Source organism: Neofelis nebulosa, chromosome 15 (genome assembly GCF_028018385.1).
Source record: "Neofelis nebulosa isolate mNeoNeb1 chromosome 15, mNeoNeb1.pri, whole genome shotgun sequence".
Classification (NCBI taxonomy): Eukaryota; Metazoa; Chordata; class Mammalia; order Carnivora; family Felidae; genus Neofelis; species Neofelis nebulosa.
In genome coordinates, this window is record NC_080796.1 from 7,372,647 (window position 1) to 7,393,337 (window position 20,691).

Below are 20,691 nucleotides of genomic sequence, written 5' to 3' on the forward strand. Positions count from 1 at the left end.
ATCAAAGAGATTTGCAAAAATGGAACTCACTAGATACTTTTAGAAGAGTTATTTTTCCTTTAAAAGTTATTTATGTTGGGGCACCTGGCTCACTCAGGGGAGCATGGGACTCTTGATCTCGGGATTGTGGGTTCAAGCCCCACGTTGGGTGTAGAGATTGCAAAAAATAAACGTTAAAAGTTATCTTGATACATATTGTTTTTATTACTGTCATTTTCTTTTTTTTTTATTTTTATTTTTTATTTAAAAAAAAAATTTTTTTTCAACGTTTTTTATTTTTGGGACAGAGAGAGACAGAGCATGAACGGGGGAGGGGCAGAGAGAGAGGGAGACACAGAATCGGAAACAGGCTCCAGGCTCTGAGCCATCAGCCCAGAGCCTGACACGGGGCTCGAACTCACGGACCGCGAGATCGTGACCTGGCTGAAGTCGGACGCTTAACCGACTGCGCCACCCAGGTGCCCCTACTGTCATTTTCTTTAATAGACATTGAAGGTATGTTGACAGTTGGTTTATTTTAGTTAGAAACAGATCCCTCCAGGGCAGCTGGGTGGCTCAGTGGGTCAAGCATTAGACTTCAGCTCAGGTTATGATCTTGTGGTTTGTGAATTCGAGCCCCACATCAGGTGAGCATGAGCCCCGCTTCTCTCTTCCTTCTCTCTATGCCCTTCGCTCACTTGTGCCCTCTTTCTACCAAAAAGGAAGGGGGGGGGGGTAGAATCCCACCATATTTTAAAATACCATTTATTAAGAATTAGTACTTAAAATTTGCTGTTCTTGTTTTCAAATTGAAAAGCAGTGTTTCTTAACACATTTCATCTGGCGTGTTGTGAAGTAGGAAGCCCATAGTATTTAGTACTAGAGCAGTAAAGCCTTCATTGTCCAGGTTGCCAGAATTTGTGTGTCTGTGTTCTCAGGGGAAAACAGACACCAAGGATTTCATCAGCATTTCCGTTTCAACAAGGGTTTGTCCAGCGTTTGTGCTTGGGCACCACGAGAGATGGGAAGAAGCACATGACAAGCCCACCTGCTTGACTTGGCCTTGGTACAGATTTACCTGTGTCGTGCACTCTCAGTGTCCACACTATGCAGTGAGAGCTGGTGTTCAAGTTGATGGCGCCGAGTCACTGCCAAATTCTCAGGGATCAAAGAAGAAATGGATTTTGTGTAGCAGGTTTTGTTAGGATAACAAAGGTGCCGGGATGTCGCAGAAATCTAGCATCTATGGAACAAAGTTTTCAAATTAGTACTAAGTTCAACAAAGTTTATTTAATGCAATCTTTACATAGTACTTTAGAGTTTACCAAGTGATTTTAGCGTCTATTGTTTCATTTAATCCTAATGATCTCCCTGGGAGTTAGATGCTGCCCACCTTTTACACACGGTAGCTGACTTGCTCAAGAATGTGTAGAAGTCAGGGTCCACTTTAGATGTTCTGACTATGATTTTGTGCTTTTACTCTATAAAAAGCACAGTATTCCTCAAAGATTCAAAATATTCAGGATTCTGCTACATATGTTAAAATATGTCATGGAGACTATGGTAGTCTAGCAGAGACTAACTCTCTGTAGTTAACCCTGACTGGTAGAAATAAATAAGAATTCTCATTCTGATTATAGGTGATATAAACTTTATGAGAGGTTGGACTTAAGTTTGAATACACATTTTTAGCTAAAGGAGAATTTTCTTTTTTCAAACTTGGAAAAACCTTTTGAGAGGCGCCTGGGTGGCTCGGTCAGTTCAGTATCCAGCCTCGGCTCAAGTCATGATCTCACAGCTTGTGGGTTCGAGCCCCGCGTCGGGCTCTGTGCTGACAGCTCGGAGCCTGGAGCCTGCTTCGGATTCTGTGCCTCCCTCTCTCTCTACCCCTTGCCCCTCTTGTGCGCTCTCTCAAAAACTTAAAAAAAAAAAAAAGTTTAAAAACCTTTTGAATACGTTGATCTTCATGACTATAGTTCTGACCATAGTGGTGGGGATACATTCAGAACATTCAACAAATAGCTAAAGGTGAAATATTCCTTGTCTACACTAATATTAATTTCTTTTTTTTTTTTTTTTTTTATTTTTTTTTTAACATTTTTTTATTTATTTTTGGGACAGAGAGAGACAGAGCATGAACGGGGGAGGGGCAGAGAGAGAGGGAGACACAGAATCGGAAACAGGCTCCAGGCTCCGAGCCATCAGCCCAGAGCCTGACGCGGGGCTCGAACTCACGGACCGCGAGATCGTGACCTGGCTGAAGTCGGACGCTTAACCGACTGCGCCACCCAGGCGCCCCATTAATTTCTTAACGTAATGTTGCAAGAGTTAGAAACTATGAGGCATTCGCCCGTATATACTGATTCAAAGATTCAGACGGCAAACGAGGGGGCAGCATCGGCACAGAGCACTTGCAGCTGACAGGAGTCTAGGTTAATTGTTATTTATTTGGTTTTTACTTTTTAAAATTCTTTCTCCTTCTTCCTTCCTGTAGGTTTGTAAAAGAATGGACTTGGTCTGCCAGAGAATGTTGAATCAGGGATTTCTAAAAGTGGAGAGATACCACAATCTATGTCAGAAACAAGTTAAAGCACAACTTCCAAGGTACGCTGTGGCTAGTGACGGCAGTAATTTACAAGTGGGGATTTTTGTTCGTTTCTTGGTTGTTTATGTTTTTGGAATTTATGTCATCTCTACACCCAACATGGGGCTCAAACGCATGATCCTGTGATCAGGAGTCACAGCCAGGCACTCCTGTTTATTTGGGGTTTTGTGTTTTAATCTGGGTAAGTTGACGTGTTACGCGGTTTCCGGATTTTTGTGGGGAAGGGTACCCGGATCACAGTAAGTGATTTTGACCCTCATTTGTCCACCATTTCTGTTCAGCATCTTATTGGGGGTTGTAGCCAGGGCCGTCAGGCCAGAAGATGAAATAAGAGGCGTCCAGGTTGGAAGGGAAGAATTGATACTCTCTTTTCATGGGTGACATGATCTGACACGTATGTGATCGCGTACATAAGGAGTCCACTGATGGTTAGAGCTAATAAACACGTTCAGCAGGGCCACAAGATGTGAGATTGATACACAAAAAGGAGTTGTGTAATTGTATGTACTAGCAATAGATGATCCAAAAACCAAAGTAAAACCGTTCCAGGGTGCAGGGATGGACAGAGTGGATGAACAGGAGTGGGGGATACAGACTTCTGGTTACGGAATGAGTAAGTCATGGGGATGAAAAGCACAGCACAGGGACTCTAGTCAAGGGTACTGTCACGGCGCCGTGCGGTGCCAGACGGCAGCTCCACTTGCCGCGAGCGTGGCATAAGGTACAGAGACGTTGAATCACTACACTGTGCGCCTGAAGCGAATGTAGCACTGTGTGTCAGCTAGACTCAGAAAGGGGGGTGGCTCCCGGTGGGCTCAGTTGGTAGAACATGTGACTCTTGGTCTTGGGGTCGAGTTCCAGCCCCACGTCGGGCGAGAGCTCACTTTAAAGAAAGGACCAATCCCAGGGGCACCTGGGTGACTCAGTCGGTTAAGCATCCAACTCTGGCTCACGTCATGATCTCGCGGTTTGTGGGTTTGAGCCCCCCGTTGGGCTCTGTGCTGACAGCTCGGAGCCTGGGTCCTGCTTCGGATTCTGGGTCTCCCTCTCTCTTTCTCCGCCCCTCCCCCTCTCGTGCTCTGTCTCTGTCTCTCTCAAAAATAAATATATTTTTAAAAAGGCAGTTCCATTTACAGTACCATCAAAAAGCATAAGATGTATGTAATGACTGTAACAAAAGATGACTTGTCCCCTGAAAACGAGAAGACATTGGTAAAGGGGATTTGAAGAGACTTGAAAGAGACATTTCACGGTCACAGATGGGAAGACTTCATACCGTGAAGACAGCAGTTCTCCCCAAGCTGGTCTGCACATTCACTGCAAATCCCGTCAAAATCCAAGTTGTCTTGTTTTGCAGAAAATGACCGGTTCGTCTTGCAATTCTTACTCCGAATAACCAAAGCAATCTTGAAAAGGAGGAACAAAGTTGGTAGAGTGCTACCTCTTCCCAGTATCAAAACTGACTGCAAAGCCACAGTAATCGAACCAGTGTGTTGCCGACACAAAGACAGACCTATGGACCAACGGAGCAGAACTGAGAGTATGGAAAATAGATCCTGATACGTTTAGTCCGTTGATTTTCAACAAGGACGCGAGACCACTCAGTGGGGAAAGTGATGTTTTCCACAGATGACACCGGGACACTTGGGTGTCTGTGCGCCAAGGAACGAACTTGGACCCCTTCCCCACACCGTCTACGAAAATGAACTCCAAATAGATTACAGATCTAAGTGTGAGCGTCAGGGCTGGACGATAAACCCTTAGATGGAAACAGAGTCCTGACCTCCATAAACTTAGATTAGGCAGTGGTTTCTTTGCTAGGACACCAAAAGCACAAGTAACAGAAGAAAAAAGTCTGGACTTCATCAAAATTTTAAACTGTGCTGTAAAGGACAACATCAAAAAGTGAAAAAACTACCCACACAAGGGGAGAAAATATTTGCAGCTCATACATCTGATGAGGGACTTGTGTCCAGATTGCGCGAGGAACTCTTAGAGCTCAACAAGAAACATAATTGAGTTAATCCACTGACAAATAACCCAATTTAAATGTGGGCGAAGGGCTTTAGTAGGTATTTCTCCGGAGACGATAAACTGAAGGCCGGCACACACGTACAGGGGCTCAGCATCATCGGTCAGCAGGGCATTGCCCAGCGGAGCGCTGACATACCGCTGAACACCCACTGGGACGGCTGAAACAAAAAAGACAAAACGTCTTGGGAAGGATATGGACACACCGGAACCTTCACTAATTGCTGGTGAGATCGTACACTGGTTCTGCCACTTGCGAAAACACCTCGTTCCTCAAAAGGTTAAACATAGAATTACCAGGTGACCCAACGATTTCACTCCTAGGTATATAGTTAAAAGAAATGGAAGCATAACCACACAAAAAAATTGGGACACGAGCATTCAGTGCAGCATCATTCATAGTAGTCAGAAAGTGGAAACAACCCAAAAGTCATCAGCCGATGACCGGATAATCAAAGTGGTGGCGCGTCTATATGATAGAATATTAGTCGGCCACAGAAAGGAACGAAGCCCGGGTACACGCTCCAACGCGGCCGAGCTGGGGGAAGCGTGCTGCGTGAAGGAAGACGCACACAAGGTGCTGCAGGCGCTGCCCCTCCAGATACCTGAAGCGTCCAGAATAGGCGGATCCAGAGAGACAGAAAGGAGACCAGCGGTTGCCAAGGGCTGGGGAGTAGGAGTGACTGATGACGGTTACGGGCCCTCTTTCTGTGGTGTGAGAATGTGGAGAAGTTAAATCGTGCTAATGGGGGCACAGCTCTGTGAATAGACTAAAAGGCATTAAATTATACACATTAAAAGCGAATTTTACATGTGAATTACTTCCCAGTGAAACTGTTTAAAAATTTAAGTGAGCTGATTTTACGGGTAAAAACATACAGTTCACTTGTCTCTGTGTCCCTTTGTAATTCTTTCCTTTATCTGATTTTTCTGATTCAAATGGCCATTCGGCTCGATATAGCCAAAACACAAAGAAACTGACATTTTTTTTCAAGTATTTCACCAGTGCGTACTGGTCTTCGGCAGGGATTTCTGGATATAGCGATTCATTGATCGTTGGTTACAGTTAAATGGTGACCCAACTGTAGAGATCTGAAGTAACATGTAAATGTTCAGACTATTTCAGTAAGGCTTTTTTTTTTTTTTTTAAACTTGAGTGAGAGAATCCTAAGCAGGCTCCACACTCAGTGCAGAGCCGAGCACAGGGCTCAGTCCCACAACCCTGGGATCAGGACCTGAACCGAAATCAAGAGTCTGATGCTCAACCGACTGAGCCCCCCAGGCGCCCCAAGGCATTTTCATTGCTTAACATTTTGGTCCACAGTACTTCGTTCATGATGCTTTCCTTTATTACAGGAGGGAGTCAGAAAGAAGAAACCACTCGTTAGCTCGCCACGCAGACATTCTTGCCGCCGTCGAAACAAGGCTCTCACTGTTAAATATGACTTTCATGAAGTATGTGGATTCCAATCTCTGTTGCTTCATCCCAGGAAAGGTAAACTAGGATTGCTTACGTAGGACAGCTGGTCGCTCTGCTTAAGCTGAAATTACTAGAAAGCGATTGTTGAAGCGTCCGAGTTGTTCCTGCCTCTCTGGACTGAGTTTCTGTGAATGGATTTGTTTAGCTTCGGTACCGTAACTGATATAAATACGTCCCGTATGTGATCTTCATGTTCAAGATTCACGTTAGGAAGCGAACAGCAGAAGCCCTGCTGTGCTCTCGAAGCTTGTTAGGAAGTTTATACTGCACCCCAGTTAATACACTGTTTCCGTAAATATGAAGGAAAAAAAGAGTTCATGCTGAAGAACACATCTGTGAGCTTTGTACTCCTTGTTAAGAACAGCAGAGAACAAGATAGGTGTCTTCCCCGCCTTCAACTGTTATAGTTTGGGGGTCGGGGGAGGGGGAGGGACAGGCTGATGTGGTCGTGTTTGAGAAGTGCTTCCTGAAGACAACTCAGAAACTTCCAGGTTTGGTAAGAATAGATGGTCACTGGATAGCGGCACACACAGGGCTGAGGAAGAGAGTTGTTTAACAGGTATAAGTCTCCTCTGGCATATTTACTGTCCCCAAGGTAGCTGAGACTCCAGCCCTCCATGTGCCACTCCTGCTGCTGCGGACAAGTACTGCAGCATATATAACTCCGGCATAGCCTCTCGTTGCTGGAGTGGAGAGTAAATTCAGGCGCGGTCTGTATCTGTCGTGTGTGGAAGGCGTGGAGAGTGAATGATAGTAGCAAAAGATGCCCTTACTGTGGTTGGAACCTAGTAAAATTTAAAAAAAAAAAAAATTTTTTCTGTCATCTCCATGGGTCATGAACACTGGTAATATTTTCTATATACTTTCTTCAGTTTCAATTTTCTGTGAGTTTATGGGAGGGATTCCATTTCTTATTTTATTTGAAATAGTCTTTTTTTTTAATGTTTATTTATTTTGAGAGAGAGACTGAGTAAGTGGGGGGGGTGGAGCAGCAGAGAGAGAGAATCCCAGGCAGGTTCCACGCCACCTGCACAGAGCCTGACGTGGGGCTCAATCTCACGAACCATGAGATGACCTGAGCCAAACTCGAGAGTCGGATGCTTCACCGACTGAACCATCCAGGCACCCCTGGAATATTCTTCAGTATATCTCACTTCCCACGTACTAGCTACAGATTCTTTTGTGGGGTACTTAACTGTAGAAGGTGACCAGTCAGAAACATCAGATTCTGATTCTTATGCCAGATTTTGTCCAGATCTGCTTTATAGGCCTTAACGCTGAAGTGTTCTGGGAAGTCCATTGAAGTAGCATAGGTTGTCCCCTACAGTCTCCTGGGTTTTTTTGCATGTCTCAATGTTAAGAATATGGATATTTAAGAAACATCTTACAGTTTTCATAACCTCAAAACCGATTCAGCCAATCGTCACCAGGCAGAGGGGAGTAGTTTGTGCTAAGTGCACGTGGCCTGCAGAGCCGAAGCTGGTCGGTGTCTGGCCTTTACCGATGTCTCCAGTCTTGGTTCTGAGTGACCAGGATCACAGAATTGGAATGCTGGTCTTCGCTATCTGAATGAATAAGGTCAGATCCAGATGAGTCCTGCTTGTTTTTGCAAGTTTTTGTTGACTTTTCGCTCTGTTTCTATAGCAGAACAGCAGCCGAGGCAGCCACGGCCGAGAAAGTGTGCAGTTTTCAGGTGCAGTAGGCCCTGCGCGCCTTTCTGCGCCCCCCGCGGGAGAGCAGGTGCGAAGGAGCCCGGTGCCCGGCTTCCCCTGGGGTCCAGCTGTCCGCCCGGCCCTGTCCCCAGCCGTTGCCCTCCTCTTACATTCGCGAACCACTTGGGATTCGCAGAGCGCTCGTCTGTGCCCGGACTCGTGTTCCGGTGGGAAGAGAGCCGCGGCCTGGCGAGCGTGCAGGGAGTGTGCAGGGTTTGACAAAAGCTACACTCGAGCCTTCTGATTTCCCGGTTGTGTTCTTTACCATTTTCTCCCATTTTTTTCTTAGTAGTGCCCGTGTCCTCACAGACTCACCCTGACTACTCCTCCTGTAAACCTGACAGACAACCCCACCAGAAAACAGAAACGAGTTTTGTTATTATCGCGCTTAACTCATCTCGGGTTATTTTGTTTCTTAAAAGTGCCATCTTGGGGCGCCTGGGTGACTCTGTCGGTTCAGCATCCGACTCTTGACCTCAGCTCAGGTCGTGATCTCACGGTTTGTGGGTTTGATCCCCCCCCTGCTTGGGATCCTCTCCCTCTCTGCCCTTCCCCCACTTGTACTTTCTCTCTCAAAAATTAAAAATTTAAAAAAAAGTTCAGGAGTTTTCATACTTTATAAGGGAACTCATTTCTCTGGTTTGTATAGAACGTATGCACTTGGTTGGAATTCAGGTCTGTAGTAAGCAGTTCATTCGCAAATTACTCTTTGATGAGCTACTTAAGTGAATCCGGGTCACATCAACATGGTAGCTTAAATGAGAACACTTGACTTATGTCAGAATTTTGGGATTTTACACTAACGGCTGGAAAAAAAGCTTTGTTAAAATTATTCTCGAAAGAGCAGATTCACTCTTTACATCAGATGGTAGGTTCAGGACGGCAGACTGAATACATGTTTACCTCTGACCCGTCCCAAAGCTTGCTCGGATAGCGAAGGAGCTAATTTTAAAGAGGAAAAAAAGACCGAGACCCGTGAGAGCGAGGTCAGGGGAGCGGAGCACCAGAAGTCTGGGAGCTGGAAAGTACACGAACCAGTGGCAGCAGGCTTGGCAGAGCGGAGGAGTTTAAACCCTAGCTGGGCAGTGGGGAGCTGGGAGGCAGCGCTGTCTGCCCAGCCAGCCTCTGGAAAGCTCCAGGCACCGGCGACAGTGGGGCTGACACGGGAGGCTGAGTTGCAAGTCTATATTTAAAAATGATTTAGGGGCTGCTGGGGGCCTCAGTCGGTTAAGTGTCTGACTCTCTATCTCGGCTCAGGTCACGAGCTCAAATTAAGCCCCAGTCGGTCTCTGAGCTGACAGCATGGAACCAGCTTGGGATTCTCTCTCTCCCTCTCTGCCCCTCCCCCGCTCGCACACTCTTGCTCTCTCTCTCTAAAAAATATAAGATAAAAATGATTTCAGCCTACAGGTCCCTTCTCCAACTCCTCACAGCTAGGTCATTGCCTTTCTACTGAGTGAAAAACCAGGTCTGACGGAAGGGGGTTCAGATGGCGTCTCTGGACGGGGGCGATACTGGTAACGGCGTTAGGAGAAAATCTCAAAAGAGTTCAGAGCAGTTGGGAGTTTGCCACTGTCCTCCCTGGGGAGAGATCCCCAAAGTTTTCCTGTAAAAGGCCAGGCGGTACGTGTTTCTGGCTTCGCAGGCCACATGGTCTGTCACAGCTCCTCCTGTCTGGGGAACAGCCGTGTACGACACTCGGGGAGGACACGTGTGTGCTTGTGTTCCCGTGAGACCGCTGCGGGTCCACCAGGGCCGCAGCTGCCGACCCCAACCGCTCTGTTGGTCCTCCGTCCATCTTCTCTCAGAACTGAGAGCTTGCAGATACTGGGCTTACCCCCGCGTACGGTTTTCAAGCCTTCTGACCTGGAAGTCCCACTTCTTACAGTAAGTTCATGGTCCGTGTTGGCAGTTCACACATGCTGAGGCACACAAGTGAGCAGAGGCCAGCTAACCGTTCTGGGACATGGAAGGAGAAACACAGGGACAAGTCCCTGTTCTTAAGCATCACTAGGGGCCCCGGAAACACTTCTGCTGAAACATGCTGGTTCCCCAAAGTCAGGATTTTCAGTGTAAGTGATGATGCGAGGTCATGAGTCTAGATTTCCCTCGAACAAACTTCAAATCTATGTATTAGGTTTTGTTGGTTTGTTTTTAGTGTTTTGGCCGGAGAGGCAGCGGGGGACCGGTGGGGTAGCGTTTTTCAATCTCTTCTCATTTTGGTAACTTCTTGTCTCGATGCAGTTTCACATTCACACAGAAATTGCAGAAATTGCACACTGAGCTCTGTGTGTCTCTTTTCCACATCCAGCAATTGTTTACTGTTTGTCCGTCCCGTTTGTTTCACTCTCTCTCTGAATCTGGCTTTTTTTTCTGAAAATAGTGGAGATATTGTGATCCTTTATTCGGAAATATTTCCATGTATTTCCTGAGAAAGCACATCTCTCTTACTGAGCAGCACAGTCATCAAAATCAGGAAATGTAACTTTGATAAGGTAACACTTCCCTGACAGCCCACATTCAGGTTTCATCCCTGATCCAGCGATAACCCTCCCTGCTGCTTTTTCTCCATCCAGAACCCAGCCTGGGGTCACGCGTAGACTTTACCTCCTTAATGTCCCCCCTGGGACAGTAGTGTCCGCCCCCCCCCCCCCATGGGAGTAGTCCCCTGTGCTGCTTTTGTGTTGTCTCGATCTTCACCTTTTTTAAGAACACGGGTCCCTTATTTTGAGAAATAGCCTTTAATTTGAGTTTATCGAATGTTTCCAGAATGTTGTTTTTTTGTTTCTTTATAATTGATTTTAACATGAAGACACTCTTAAAAATCAGTGTTATTTAGGAGCATTTCTTCCCTTTACTGTACTTGTCCCAAAATAAATATAAACAGTCCCCGAACCTTTACATTGAAAAAAGAAGAGGGGGTGCCTGGTGGGCCCAGTCGGTTAAGGTCTGACTCTTGATTTTGGCTCAGGTCACGATCTCCCGGTTCGTGAGTTCAAGCCCTGTGTCAGGCTTTACGCTGTCAGTGCGGAGCCTATTTGGGATTCTGTCTCTCCCTCTCTCTCTGCCCCTCCCCTGCTCATGCTCTCTCAAAATAAATAAACTTTAAAAAAGAAAGAAAGAAAAAAAGAAGAATCAGTCTGTTCTCACGTTGACTTTTGTGGCCGCCCCACCTGCTGTCTTCGCTTAACCAAGGGGTTCCTATGAGCCGTCTGTGTGCTCCGGTCTTAAATGGGAACAGAGAGTAAAGAATCACCAAACTGATACAAAACACAATAAAACAGGGAAAACACCTTTGAGGAAACCATACAAGAATATAAAACTTAAAGAAATTGTGACTAATACTTTTTTTTAATGTTTATTTTTGAGAGAGAGGGACAGAGCACAAGTGAGGAACGGGCAGAGAGAGAGGGGGAGACACAGAATCCGAAGCAGGCTCCAGGCTCTGAGCTGTCACCACAGAGCCTGATGCTGGGCTCAAACCCACGACCTGAGCCAAAGTCGGACGCTTAACCAACTGAGCCCCCCAGGTGCCTCTGAAACTGACTAGTATTCTAAGAGAAATTTTAAAAGGATACAGTCAAACACATGCCACGTACAAATCTTCAGAAAATTTTAAATGCACTTCAGATTTTAAACTATGAACAAAAATGTTTGATTAAAGGGGTAGAAGGGAAAAAGATCTCAAGTACAAAAAGATGGAAAGTGAGAAAAAATGAGGACACAGGAGGTTCAGTTTTCTGATAGGAACTTTGCTGAACAGTGGATTAAACAAGATAGAAATTCTCCCTCACTCACAAGAGTCTGAAGACTTAAATCGTATCCATAATATGTCATTTACTGCTGTGCCAGTGTAAACATGAGCATGACTGGATTCTCCCCAAACCAGTACTACGCTATATGTTAACTAGAATTTAAATAAAAATTTGAAAACAAATGAACTGAAGTAAACAGCACGACACAGTGAGCTGTATGTTCTAAAGATACGGTGGTCCCTCACCATATCTGGTATGTATCCTACTTTTAAAATATTTTCATTATTTTTATCATCTCACGCTCAGGTAGGACTCAGCATGTGGCACATCTGAAAGCTGTAGAAACAGCCAGTAAGAGTTGAAGCGACCAGGGGCGCCTGGCTGGCTCAGTCAGTGGAGCACATGACTCTTAACTTCAGGGTCATGAATTTGAGCCCCACGTTGGGTGTAGAGATTACTAAAAAAAGAAAAAGAAGATTGAAGGAGTGATCTGCTGAGAAGTAGAAAATCAAAAGTTACTAAAATAAGAGAGTTTAAGTGACCAACCTGTGGCCTGTGATCTCTCCAGGAGACCTCAAGACTCATTCCGCCATTACATTCTTGCTGCTAAAGTAATTAACCCCAATTAGAAAGTGAAATATTGTGAAAATTGGGTAAATACCGTGTTTTCTTAATAAGTGCCATTGCAGCCACTGGTAACCGAATGGGAGAAGCGTTGTGGGGCCAGCGTGCCATGGTCATTCCTCCTTCATCTTGTCCTTTGCATATAATTTTTGGAAAGAGAATGTTCTTAATTTTACTGAAAACATGAATTATCCCACTCGACTAAAATAATCTGTATGTAGTAAAAGTTAGAAATGTTACCTTTTTTAATGTATTTTTATTCACTTATTTTTTTAAATTTTTTAATATTTATTTTTGAGACAGAACGAGTGGGGGAGGGACAGGGAGAAAGAAAGAGAATCCGAAGCAGGCTCCACACTGTGGGCACAGAGCCTGATGTAGGGCTCGAACTCACTTGTGAGATCGTGACCTGAGCCGAAGTCAGATGCTTAACCGACTGAGCCCCTCAGGCACCCCCAGAGTTTACTTTCCCTAATGGAAGACTTGAGCAAATTGAAAGAGATAGCTCGTGTTCACAATATATTTAAAAGCCCACATACACTAAAGAGAATATGGTACGAATGAGTTGACAGGTGTGATTTATCAGTTCATTCTAGGGACGAAAGCTGAGGGTGGAAATGCAGGTTCAGCTACGGTTCCAGTAAGAGAATTGGGAGCCAGGGTGGTCGGAACGGTTTCTCCTCCGTGTTTGCCAGGCCTGTGTTTCCCCCACTGGCAATTCCCCGTGAAGGGAGGAGTCTCTTGCTACCCTTTGGGATCTCGGGAAAGTGGGGTCTGGGGACACCTCATTCCGGTCCACAGCCGGTCTTACAGAAACAGAACCCAGAGGATCGAGCCCCTGCCGACAGCGAGAGGAAAGGACTGTGGGAGGCACTGGGGCCGGGGTCGGGGGTGGTCTGGGGCTGGAGCGAAGCGGCTCAGGGGAAATGCCTCCACCCGGGTCACGCATGGGATGCGCCGTCCCTCTCCGGTCCTCTGGTGGGTCCCGAGGCTCGTGCCCCACCCGTGTGTCGCCCGGTTTCACCGCGGTCTCCTTCAGAACAGGAACTGTATTTTATTCATGCTTGCTCGGCCCCAGCGCCTGATACGGAGGATCTGTAGAAACGTGTGCAAATGAAACGCGGGGAGCGTTAGGGCAAGCCCAGCCCTCTGGTCTCTGTGGGGACCGGAGGAGGGGCCGGCCCTTCTCTCCTTACTCGGCCATTGCCTTTTAAAAGCAAACTTGAAAGTGCTAAGGAGAACTCTTTACTTTAGGTGATCGACGAGATTTATCGTGTGTTGAGATACGTCAATTCTACCAGAGCCCCTCAGCGAGCCCACGAAGTACTTCAAGAGTTAAGGGATATTTCCTCCATGGCAATGGAGTACTTCGATGAAAAGATCGTCCCAATTCTAAAGAGGAAATTACCAGGATCAGACGTCTCTGGAAGACTCATGGGCTCTCCTCCAGGTATCCTTGTTTATTATATGTTCGGTTTAAAGTAACACGCGGAGTTTTGTAACTCACTTTTTCCCCCCATTTAATCATATGTCTTGACCTTTTCTGTGTGTAAATGTGTATCTGTAACACGATCATTAATGATAGATTGATTAGAGACCGTAACTTGTATAACTGATCCACTACCGTTAAGTACATTTGTCTCTAGTTTTTCAGTATTTAAACTACACTTTGAAGAACAATCTCGTGGCTAAATCTTTGTACATATCCATAGCTACTGACTCACAATACATTTGTTAGAATTTCTGGGTGAAGAGCTATAGATATAGGGAGTTTTTTGGTTTTTTGTTTGTTTCTTGACTAGTTAATATCCATTATGCTAAAACAGAATTAAACATACGAGGAAAAAAAACTCAAATTCTTCATGGAATATTCAGGTAATTATTCCAGTCCCCAGGCTGTCTGGCTGCTACTTTAAAAGACAAGGTGCATAAAGCTATTTTAAACACTGTCACTTCTTCTGTGGTAGCTATTTTGCAAAACTACATCATAGCCTAGAGATTTGTGCCTTTACTGAAAGACCAAATTGTTCAGAATATCTTCAACCCTTGCAAATACTTTAAATCAAGAAAAAACTTTCAGTAAGACATTTTGTTTTGTTTGGATTAGTTAGCTCCCTGGAGTACTCAGTGGGGTAATCGAGTGGCTCTCTGTAATTTAATAATAAAGCCTACAGCATCTCAGCGTTAATACGTCAGTTATTTATTGAGTACCTGTTATGCGCACAGCACTGTACTGTGTCCTGTGGAGACTAAAAGGAAGTGTAATACGTGGTGTCTGCTCTCGAGGATCTTACTATGTCCCCAGGTAAGATATATGCAGACTCAAAATGAAATTATCGCCGGCAAGAGAAATATTTTAAAGAAGTGTCCATTTAAATGCCAAACAATTAGGACAGACAGAATCTTAAGGAAGATAGAGTCATTGTTGACTGGTCTGATTGAGAGTTCACAAGAGGTAAGGATTGATCGAAGCCTCGATGTGGTTCGTGGAAATCAGATGAAGGTAAGCAGAGAGAGGAGGAGGAGGGATGTGTCAGTCGAGGAAAATATCCTGCTTATGTGTGTATACAGGAGAAAGTGAGATGAATGCAGGGTATGAATAGATCCACCATTCTTGTAGAAAACAAGAGGTAACTTTTTTTAAAGGTAGATTATAATAGTGGGTTTGTTTTTTTTTTTTAAGTTTATTTGTTTATTTTGAGAGAGGGGGACAGAGAGTGTGAGCGGGGATGGGGCCAAGAGAGAGGGAGAAAGAGACAGAAGGAGAGCCAGAGAGAGGGGAGAGAATCCTAGGCAGGCTCCTGTCAGTGTAGAACCCTATCTATGCTGGGCTCAAACTACTGAACTGAGATCATGACCTGAGCAGAAACCAAGAGTCACATGGTTAACAACTGAGCCATCCAGGTGCCCCGAGGATAGTGCTTTTTATGCCGATGTTACATTCTATTCCTAAAACAGAGTGATTCCAGATCCTTCCTGCATGTCAGAAATTCTTCATGATCATCACGTGTGATGTAGCCCCGCTTTTTTAATGGCATCTCTGTTTGGCTAAAGTTGAAGCTTTTACATCTACGTGCACAGAGGACTTACGAACATGATAGGCCTTGGGGCGGGTGCCTGGGTGGTTCAGTCGGTTACGTGTCCGACTTCAGCTCAGGTCACGGTCTCATGGCTCATGAGTTCGAGCCCCGAGTCAGGCTCTGTGCTGACAGCTCAGAGCCTGGAGCTTGCATCAGATTCTGTGTCTCCCTCTCTCTCTGTTCCTCCCCTGCTCATACTCTGTCTCTCAAAAATAAAGATTTTTAAAAAATGTTTTTAAAGAACATGATAGGCCTGTACTTCGAAGTCTAACGTTTGTATTTGCACATGAGAAATAAGACAGAAAATAATCGTATTCTAATTTTACTACTTTTGTTTTCTTAGTAGGTCTTAAAACGTTTTATAATACTTAGGACAGGTTTATGTCAGTAAGTGCCCTTCTCCACGTGCTGGCGGTGTGCATCGTGTGGCAGGAACAGGAGGATCAGAAGTCAGATTCCGGTATTGTTAAGTTAACGCAGTAAACCGAGTGGGCTTTCAAGAGGCAATAGCGGGAGTCCTGCTACAATGATACCCCGCTTCAAAATAAGCCTCGTTACTGAAGTGTTGCCAGGAGTGAGACGTTTGAAGTGATTGACTGACCGCTTGAAACTCTCCCTCCACAGTTCCGGGACCTTCTGCGGCCCTCACGACCATGCAGCTCTTCTCCAAGCAAAACCCGTCGCGACAGGAGGTCACCAAGCTCCAGCAGCAGGTGAAGACCAACGGCGCGGGGGTGACTGTGCTCAGGCGGGAGGTGTCGGAGCTGCGCACTAAAGTGCAGGAGCAGCAGAAGCAGCTTCAGGACCAGGACCAGAAGCTGCTGGAACAGACGCAGATCATCGGCGAGCAGAGCGCGCGGCTGGCCGAGCTGGAGCACAAGCTGCGGGAGGTCATGGAGAGCGCCGTCGGGGACGCTGCGGCGTCGGGGCACGGCGAGGAGGCCCCCCGGAAGCGGAAAAAGGCTGCGGAGGCCACGGACTCTCTTAGGAAATCTAAGCGGCTCCGGAACCGGAAGTGAGGCGGGGCGTGCCTGGAGCTACAGAGGGGGACCAGGCCCGGCAGCGTTGGCGGTGACGACGGTGGCGGAACGGTGACGCGGACCCAGACGCCCAGTTGGCTTCTCGGGCTTTCGGGACACCTTCCGCTGGAACCCTCCGGGCTGGGACGCCGCGTCCCCGCCTCCCGGTGGGACCGACGCACAGATTCTTTTTACTTTGCAATAGATTTGTACTAACCAGACCTGCTCTATCATGTTGAGGAGTTCACTTTTTTTCTGTGCGGATGGTGTTTAAAGTCGGTTTATTTGTCCTGCGTATATGCACATTACAGAAGGACCTGAAACAAAGTCTGGACAGACTAGAAGTTAAGTCAAATACAGAAAACGTCCTGTTTCACTTGAAAGAAGAGACCTACTTTTTAAATGGACAGTATCTTGTTTAAAAAAAAAAAAAAAGCTGACCTTTTGTTATAAGTGACCTTTGTCTGGAATGTCTGAAAAGTAGTAAATGCTTTTTGGTATTGAAGTAATGGGTAACTAAGACGGACTTCCATAGCGTTGACTGTAGAAGGGGCCTCTACAGTATTGACTATCTATTTTTATAAACTACTGGCAAGGGACTTCTCCAGTTGTTAGATACATGTTTTCAGTTCTCTTTGGGGGCCATGTCCTACATTTGCATGGATGGATGCATGCATCGCCTAGTCAGCTCACTTAAACAGCTCTTGCACTGGTATTGATCTGGAACCTCTGTACTTCTCCACTTTTTAGAGCAGCAGCGGTTTCTTTCAGCGCTTCACGCCCTCCACCCCGGCAGCTCGCCTCTAGGGAGGAATCTGTTAGTCCATTTGCCCTCCGGTCTTACAGGAACGAGAGGGCTCTGAAGCCCATCGCTTTGTCTGTTCTCTGTAGGGTTCAGGTACACTGGCCAAGGCAGAAGCCCAAACTCCAAGACTCTATTGATGTCGGACTCTGGTGACTACAGGTATCCCTTACTCACCACCGTGTGTGCTCACGGAGCCGTGTGGCGATCACCACGGCGGTGAGTAGGGGACCTAGCTGTGGGATGCAGTTTTGCCATTGAAAGGAAGCTCATTGAAGAAAATCGTACAGCGAGAAAGCATTTTGATCATTTCGTTTCTGGGGGATGACCCGAGGGAAGCTTCTAAATGTTAATTTCAAGCTTTCCTTATCCTACAACTTTAAACAAAAGCTTTAATTTTCGTTTGCACTCCTGTTTTGAGCGTGTAACTGGAAAAGCATGTCTTGCACTGTTCACCCTTCTAAGCGGTCACTTTAACAACCTCCAAATTGTGTGCGGTGGTTATTTCCCCCAGTTGTATATTTTTGAGACATTCACCTCTTACTGTCCTAGATTTATTTTAATGTACTAAATTATGTAGTTATTATTTGACTGGTGAGTTCTTTTAAACAACTGTTGCCGTGGGCTTCAGTTATTTAAAATAAGTTTAGGTGTAATATAGAAAACTGTCCCTTTCCAGGTGGGAGTCTGACACCTGCATAAAACCTAAGGATTTGGTAAGTCCCTTAGTTGAATAAAAGCACAAGGTTACCACCCTTTTTATCCGTCCAACACGACATGGTTATGCATCCTTTAACCTCACCAAATGGAACTTTTTCTTATCCATTTTTAATATTGTCCTTACATAATACTGTCCTTAGATTTTGGTCCATTCTATGTCTGACCTGGAAACTCCATTGACAATGTTGTGTGTTTGCAATGAAACACCATAACATCCAAGTGTTACATGGTTTGTTGGGAAGGTAATTTTAAAATAAAACAATTTCCAAAAAACATTTGTCAGCCAAGGTCATCCATAAAAGTCCCCGTCTGGAACTCATTTTCTCAGCAGGTCTCGTTTTTGTAATCCTAGGATTTAGCCATATTGTCCTAACTTTGGAGCAGGCCCACCGGAATACTCATGGCCTTTACTAGTCTGCTTTCCTGGTAATAGGAAGACTCTTTAAAGTAACATGTTTACAGGTTTACAAAGTCGGATCCTGATGCATCAAAGGATAGAACCTCAGATGATCAACAGTTGTTAATTGTTTCAACTTTTCCAGGTTCCTTTGTAAACCACATCTAGATACCCTAAATGTATGTGTAGTCTTCCATGAGTTAACATGAGTGTGTGGCTTCCATAACAGGCATTCACACTATCAGAAGGTAGATTTTTCTGTTTCAAAATCCACATTTCCAGAGGACACGCTTATAATCACGTGTCACGAGGTCAGTGCCCGTAGCGGTCGGGGATGAAGCACAACACATTCATCAGCGGTTTGTTTAAGGCTGAAATCTGGCCGAAGATCTCTCGCTGAAAAGCATGTTAGGATAGCGCCTTGACCAATTTGATGGCTGTTGTACTTGCTTTTGGATAGCAGTATTTAAGGTTCAGCAGATGACAAATTATTGGCATCAGCTAAAACAGGCACGTGGCGGCAGGAAAGGTGTCGATGATCCTCCCGCGCTGGAGCTGCCTCATCCCGTGTCAGACGGCAGGCGCTTCGGTGCTGCGTGTGAGTTGTGTTGTCCTGGGACCGCCCTTCACGAATCACCCTCGGCTGCTTTTCAGGGGAGGCTTCTCTATCGTAATGGGTCGCGCCCACTTGTAAACTGGGTAAGGTGAGCGCCATAGACCTAGACACGTGTGGAAAGGCGTAAGAAGGAAATGACGGGGACTTGCCCCTGCCTCACCCTAACGGAGCCATAATCTGAAAGACGGATTATTTCAGAACCCGAGGTTACAGAACCTGCTGCTTTTCAGTTCCTCTTTTATGTTCAGAGCCTGGAAACAATGAGGCAAACACAGATGTGGTCAGAGTAATTAATCACACTGTTTTAAAAACTATTGGGTGCCATCTGGTCTAAAGCCACTGGTTTTGGAAGCAGTTTTTTTTTTTTTTTTTTTTTTTTTTTTTTGGGTAAAACGTGTTTTTTGGAGTACTGAACTTTACAGGGGCTTGCCTTAATCTCTAGTAGTTTCAAGATGTATGCGCTGTTATTCTACTTGTTAAAATGTTAAAATGTTCTATGTAGCCCCGAAGGTGGGTAAAACAGTATAAGTAATGCCTAAATAAATAAGCTAAAGGTGTCACTACAGCTGAATTTTTTTTAGAAGAAATGGACACATGAACATAGGTTATGTGTAATAAACAAAAATTATGGCACCTGAAGATTGCACTATTTTATGCATTATTTTATATGCCACGTCATAGCCCGCACTTTAATCTCCAAAGAAACGATGTATGATGTCCCAGTTGTTCCTTATTGCTAATAACCTTTTTCCTAAGACAGGGCACTTAACTCTATTTTCCTGAAATAGTTTCTTGGAGGTGGATTCTTTTCTTGAGTTCTCTATTTCCTTAGCCATAATATTTTCTAGGATCTAGGAACTCCCTATCTTGTCTATTTCCAACAGTATATAATTTTAATTTAATGTGATGTAAAATCTCATACCTGGTGATCAGCACACTCTTACGTCCTGCCCTAGCAGTGAGTACCCATTTGTTAGTATTTACCAAACCCTCTAAAAATACCATGCAAGTACGATTTGAAGCCAAGAATAAAGGCATTCTGAAAGGAACGTCCTCTATGATGCAGTCTCTTGGGAATGACTATTTCTAATCTATAATATAAAGTCCCAATTCGATAATGCCATCCAAGTTCTTGAGATCAGAGTCCCTTTAGTCCATGAAAGGTTAATTAGTAGGTTAAAACTCCTGAAATAACAAACATCTGTAGCCTGCCGTCTGAGGTCGAATCTTTTCAAAAAATACTAACATAAAAAATGAAACTAGCAATTAGTTGACTGCTGCTTACCGTTTTATTTTTAATAGCAGTCCATTGTATTCGTGGTAAGTATGATAGGCTTAAGTAATGCCGGCCTTTTCCAGCTTCCGAAGAATCTGTTAAATTCCTAAAATTCAAAAGTTAAATCCAAATTTTTCCTGTTGTGTCTGAAGAGAATGATGAGATTTACACGCTTACTGGTGATTAGGTCCACTGCCAAAGTATATGGTCCATATTCAAAGCTATTACCAAAAGTTGAGAAGTGTTTAAAATTCCTTTATGTGGTACCATGTCTGTTTACTTATGCTCATGAGCAACAATAAATTACTAGTTTACCTTCTGGAATTTTAATTGTTATAACCGAATTCAATTATTGGAAGTGAAAAGCACCTCCCGGTCACACAACAGGGTACGTAAATAAATGTGTTGTAACCAGTGCTACTTGTTTTCTTTGTATTTCATGCACAAAAGGTTGTGGAGCTCTGCTTCCAACAAGCCATATTCCTAGCTATCGCGTCCAGAAGGACTGCTGTGTGTATGTTTTCCGTATGTTCCTACAGGCTTCACAACTGCCTTTGAAAGCAGGGTTTACTCTAGCTGCAGAAGCTAAACACAG

At 45.0% G+C, this 20,691-nt stretch overlaps 1 protein-coding gene across 2 annotated transcripts in view; it reads left to right on the top strand.

Annotated features, from left to right (window-relative positions):
• The window catches only part of FBXO28 (F-box protein 28), a 29,962-nt gene extending 9,450 nt beyond the window's left edge, over positions 1-20,512 (top strand). For both annotated transcript variants that reach the window (XM_058701765.1, XM_058701764.1), the window contains exons 2-5: positions 2,474-2,583; positions 5,972-6,110; positions 13,441-13,636; positions 15,891-20,512. In XM_058701765.1, coding sequence (XP_058557748.1) covers positions 2,474-2,583; positions 5,972-6,110; positions 13,441-13,636; positions 15,891-16,285 — 840 coding nt within the window. In that variant the 3' untranslated portion in view covers positions 16,286-20,512. The remainder of the gene's footprint in view (positions 1-2,473; positions 2,584-5,971; positions 6,111-13,440; positions 13,637-15,890) is intronic.
• The last annotated feature ends 179 nt before the right edge of the window (positions 20,513-20,691 follow it).